Source organism: Diabrotica undecimpunctata, chromosome 7, assembly GCF_040954645.1.
Source record: "Diabrotica undecimpunctata isolate CICGRU chromosome 7, icDiaUnde3, whole genome shotgun sequence".
Classification (NCBI taxonomy): domain Eukaryota; kingdom Metazoa; phylum Arthropoda; class Insecta; order Coleoptera; family Chrysomelidae; genus Diabrotica; species Diabrotica undecimpunctata.
The window spans coordinates 119,423,367-119,429,366 of record NC_092809.1 but is presented as its reverse complement, the minus strand read 5'-3'; the positions used below and the strand labels follow the sequence as shown (position 1 = coordinate 119,429,366).

General features: G+C 33.0%; 1 protein-coding gene across 2 annotated transcripts in view; it reads right to left on the bottom strand.

Moving 5' to 3' along the window:
• Positions 1-2,627: 2,627 nt before the first annotated feature.
• The window catches only part of Hsp110 (heat shock protein 70Cb), a 54,130-nt gene continuing 50,757 nt past the window's right edge, over positions 2,628-6,000 (bottom strand). For both annotated transcript variants that reach the window (XM_072538062.1, XM_072538063.1), the window contains exon 11: positions 2,628-3,280. In XM_072538062.1, coding sequence (XP_072394163.1) covers positions 2,950-3,280 — 331 coding nt within the window. In that variant the 3' untranslated portion in view covers positions 2,628-2,949. The remainder of the gene's footprint in view (positions 3,281-6,000) is intronic.

The following is a 6,000-nucleotide window of genomic DNA, read 5'->3' as shown; positions in this document are numbered from 1 at the left end:
CGCGCCACAAGACATACCTCTGGGGTGGTGTGGAAACTGTCTTAAAAAAATTTCATTGTGTAACTCTTTAAGGACGGGTCACGTCAAAAGACGTTTTAGCGTAACTTCCGCGACAGCCGGTTGGTATCAGTAAACTTTCTGCAAAATTACTTCTTTTTTATAGCTTTTTGTTTGTGGCATTCTGTATTTTTAGGGGAATGTAGGGAATGAGCCACAAAATATTTATTCATATGTTTATTTATTGACGTTTCGATCTCTATATCCAGAGACCGTTTTCAATTATACAAATGATAGTACTATTTATTTTCTATGGCTTTTCGCTTGTCGTTCTGTATTTTTAGAAATAATGTTGGGAATAAGCCACAATATATTTATTCAAATGTTTAATTTACGGACGTTTCGATCTCTATAAAGAGACCGTTTTCAAACATACAAATGACAGATATATTTATTTTTCTATAGCTGCTTGTTTGTGGCATTCTGTATTTTTAGGGAGAAGGTCGGACATAAGCCACAATATATCTATTTACATGTTTAATACATTTCGACCTCTATTCCGTTTTTAAAGATAGAAAAAAAAAAAGAAAATAAACAATATAAGATTATAAAAATATCTAATAATAAACAAATAAAATAAATATAACTATCATTTATATCTTTGAAAGCGGCCTTTGGATATAGAGATCGAAACGTCAGTAAAAACTTGTAAATAAATATATTGTGGCCTATTTCGAACATTAATATTTGAAAAATAAAATATAATTAACGTTAAAATAAAAGTAAGTGTACGTCACTGGATTTCCAAACGGCTTTCCGCATTTCTGGGCCTTTAAACGATGACTCACTCTCCCAAATAGTGAAATTATACTTTAAATATGTTTTATGTGCAGTTGATTCACCGAGCTTGAAGATTTTTGAATCGAAGCTTCTATACTGGCGTTACTTGGACAAGGCTTCCGGGCAATCCGAATTTTTAACTTTTTGGTTAAATTCTATTTTGAAATTTTAAATACGTTATTCTTGTAAGAATTCACATCAAATTTGATTGTTGGGACGAAAAAAGTCGAAAATTTCTATAGAGCGTTTCACGTTAAGAAAATAACATTGCGGAGATAAGGCCATGTATTTCTTATGGACGATAGAAGCGCAGCGATGCCACGATGAACACAAGCACGATTCAGGGTTGTATAATTTGTGTTTTCGTTTTCACAGACATGAATTAAATTAATGTTTTTTAACGTAATTGACCAAAAGTGCCCATTCGAAACAAGAGATGACAAGTAGGGAAAATGATTTTAATTAAATAAATAGTATTTACAAAAGATAATTATATTTCATCTTATTTTAATTATAGTAACGACAGTTTATTCATTTTTCGGTAAGAATATCATACACCATGAATCACAGAAATCAGTAGAAAATATTGCTTAGTTAAATCATGCACTTTGCCGGCTATTAAAGATTTAAAAGCAAATAAACGGACCGCTTGGAATGCATATATCTAATTACTAATTGCAACTTAAAATAATACGGTGTACGTATGTCAGCGATTTTATGTCGTTCTCTGAGACTACATAATGATAATAAGGCTTTGTGGTTCTTCAGTTGTTATTCTGACTTTACAGTTAAATGTTAATTGAAAATGGAAATTCGAAAAATATATTGACAAACTAGTAAACCGCATGCCTGAGAGTTTTGGCAACACTGATCTCCATAAGTCTAATGTTATTTTCTTAACGTGAAACGCTCTATAGTAGGTTTGTTGTCATTAATGAAAAACTCAGTAATACTGGATAGCTTTAACACATGTTTAGTAGCCATTATATGCCCAGATCTACAAAATAATAAACTGAAAAAGTATTAAAACATTCAAAAACATTTTTTTAAACACTCATTATGGCAATTTGATAGAAAGGTTTCCACAGAATGTTATATTACGACTTAAACAACGAGAAAACGAATATCTTTAGTTTTTTACAGGATAAAATCACTGGCAACGAAAAAAGAATGAAATATTAATTTAAATATTTTTTAACTTTGTAAATAAATTTAATGATTTAATAATTGTTTGGAAATGTTTCCTAAGCCCCGCCCATTGTGACGTCAGACTTAAGTAGTCCATTGGATGACATTTGTGATGACTTTCAAATTTTAACCGTTGGAGAATCGTGAATCGACTTCCTGTATCGATCTTTTATTTTTCTGTTTGTTTTACTATATCTTCTAATGACGGATATTTATTATCTACTTTTTCCTAATTTCTTATTCTAATCTTAATCTATTTTCCATTTTTTAATTTAAATCTGATTAGAATAAATATATGATGACTAGAAACGAATTAATGGAGAATATTGAATCAATGTGATGACCGCTATTTCGTAGCGCTACTTCCGTGACGCTCGCCTTACCATTTTACTATAGATAAGAAGTAAAAGAATGGCAGTATAGAAGCTTCGATTCAAAGATTGTCAACACACGAGTTTCTTATGGAACGTAAGCGAGAATTTATACTACCACCGTGAGGGCAGTGGGTTCGTCGGTCGGTAATTACATTCGTTGCAAGCCACATTATATTATGTGAAGTAGTTATTTCCAGAACCATTCGTTGCAAAATAAAAGAGATACACTAACAAGTTTAAGGACATTTTATTTTTTAAATTATATTTACCATACACTAAGTTTTGCTAAAGAATGATGTTTAATTATTACAGGGTGTGACATAAACTGTGATACATTAATTTCGCAATTAAAAATAAATTAAACATGAGAAATAAGCTACTCAACACAGTATAAAAAACTAAAATGTAAATTTGAAATAGTGGCAAATAAAATAATACACAATCTTTCGGAAAGTCAAATTTAATACATCAGATATATTAAGCATATTTTAATATTTGTTATATCGTCGAATCTAGCGACATTTTTAATTACAAAAAACACCTAATTAATCTAATTTGATGACCACTCCATATTTTCATCGTTTTTTGCATTTTTCGGCGATTCTGTATGTTCTTGCGAATTTTGTTGTTCTGCGGCCTTTTCCTCCTTTGGGGGAGATGGAGCTTTTGGTGGTGGTTTGTTAAGTATTGAATTTACGGAATTTTCGAAACTTGACTTTTCCTGTCTGATCTGCGCTACAGTTACAGGTGGTGGCAAGTGATTAGGAGCCGAGCTCAATTTTCCTCTAGTCTGCTCTAACCATTGGTAGTAATGTTTAAATGCATCTTCTACTTTGTTATAGTCTTCTTCAGTTAGGTGAGCATATTTTGGATCTTTTGATCTAAAAATAAAAAAAAATCATAATGGTTATACAATATACGAGAAATTAAGTATCTAACCTCCCAGTTATTTATTTATTTATTCACGGGATGTCCCAATTTAAAAAAAATATCAAAAATAGAATATCCTTACCCTAACAAAAATACTAAAACTAAATATTAAATAATGTTAAACAAATGATTCAATTAAAATACATTAAATCATCCTGAAAATCTTAATTAAAATGAAATGATTACATCTTTTGCGCGGTCGTCCGATACTTCTTCTGTTGATTGGTGACTTGTCTCTTGCTATTTTGACGAGACGGGTCTCCCCCATTCTGCTTATGTGGTTATTCCATTCTTTTTTCTATTTTGTGTCCATTCATTTATACACTACATTATATTTTCTTCTAATGTCTTCACTTCTCTTTCGATCTCTCAGTGTATTTTTTCTGTAATTCATCTCAGTATTCTCATCTCTGCCGTTTCCAGTAACCTTTGTGTTGTGGCTGTGTCGGGTCTTGTTTATGAGGCATGTCATTATTGGTCTTACACTGGCTTTATAAATTCTTGACTTCATCTCAGTGTTAATGTGTCTGTTTCGCCATATAGTGTTAATAATGCATCCTGCCAGTCTATTTGCTTTTTGTACTTGATCTCTCACTTCTTTGTTCAGGTCTTCATAGCTGGACAGTGTATGTCCGTATGTAACCAACATACGGTTGGTTCTTTGCTGACTAATATTGTTTTAGTTTTCTGAGATGAGATTGTCATGTTAAATTCTTCTGCTCTTATGTTAAATCTGTGGACCAGTCTTTGCAGACTATCTTCATCTTGGGCTATCAATATTGCGTCGTCTGCGTAACAGAGTATTTTTATTTCTTTGTTTTCCATTCTGGTCATACAGAAATAATGGTCTATTATAATACTCTTGTGATTTCTCAGTAATTTGCTTTATATATTGCATCTGTACACGATCTTCCACTACGAAAACCCTGTTATTCATCGCCAAACTTATCCTCTGATTTAGTATTACTTGTAAAATTTTAGTTGTAAGTTTTAGGGTACTATATTATAACAAGTTTATACCTCTGTAGTTTTCTGGCTGTCTTTTATCTCCTTTTTTGAACAGTAGAATTAGTTCGCTCGTTCTCCATTTTTCCGGTATTTTATTGTGTTTTATAATTTCACTAATTAATGTTGTTAATTGTTCTGTCATTGCTGCTCCACAATATTTTAGTGTTCGTTTGGTATCCCGTCTTTTCTGCTCTTCAGATTTTTAAGTATTTTATGAACTGCGTGTCTCTCTTTGTCAACCATTTTCCATCCACTCCTGAATGTAATTCTCTCCCAATTGCTTCCATCTTTCTCTATTTTGCGTCAATCTAATCCACTGTTTACCTGACACTGCTCTTATGTCATCTACCCATCTTTTTTGAGGTCTTTCCATGCTTCTTGTTGTCGTCCTTGGTCTCCATTATAGAATTCTCCGTGTCCACCTGTTGTCATTATATCGGGCTACGTGACCTGCCCAGGGCCATTTCATTTTTATAATTTCTTCTACAATATTCCTAATCTTCGTTGTACGTCTTATCTCGGTGTTTCTAATCTTGTCTCTCAGTAATATTCCAAGCATGATTCGTTCCATTGCTCTTTGCGTTGTTTCTAATTTTTTAGCAGATTTTTTGGTAAGGGCTGTAGGGGTTTGTAGATACAAACTGGTAGTATGCATGTGTTATATAACTTTTTCTTTAAGTTTACAGGAATGGAGGTGTTTTTCAAGATACCAACGGCAAGGTAGAGCCATACGTTGCCATTTTACCAATTCTAACGGTAACTTAAACATCTTAATTTATAATAATATATAATGTAACATATCTATAAATTAATAACATTTAAAGGGTTTCCGCCCATATATTTTAGTGGCTCATAGCATGTATACTTCGTTACACTGATGATGGAATTTACATTCCGAAAACGTTCTGTAATGTATTTGTGATATAGCCCGTTTGGGTATTTTATTATATACCTTTTATAAAGGATTTGAAATAAAATTGTTTAGACTTCTACTGAACGGCAAAAAAGTGGCCATCCTATAAATTTCCGAAAATAAAAATTCAATGGAAGTTTTATGCACTGTTTCATATTGCATCTCAGTTTAAATATTTATTGCGACCATGTATGACTGTTTTGGACAGTTTTGGCATTAACACTGGGATATATAGGATTGGAGCCGAATTCTTGTAACTGATGAATCAGGGTTCTGTTTGAAGTCTGGCGATGGCCGAGAGAGGGCTTGGAGACGGAGAAATGAAAGATATGCCCAAGCTTGTATGACTCAGAGAAGAAAGTTTGACGGTGGTGGTGTCATGGTTTGGGCTGGAATCCCATTTAAAGCTCGAACTGAACCTATTTTCGTTAATAGCCCCCTGAATGCTCACCGGTATATAAACGATGTTTTGGCAGAAGCAGTAGTTCCATTTGGTCCATTTATTGGGGACAATCATGGCCGCATACTGCAAAAACAGTGACAAATTACTTAGGGGAAGTAGGAATTAATACTCTAGAATACCAGAGAATAGCCAGACTGCAGCCCTGATCTGAATAGCATTGAACATCTTTGGGATGAACTTCATCATAGGGTTAGAAGTCAACCAGGCCAGCCAGAAAGTCTTACAGAACTTCAAAACATGCTTCGTGAAGTATATGAACGTATTTATTCCTCAAGTTTTTATTCAAA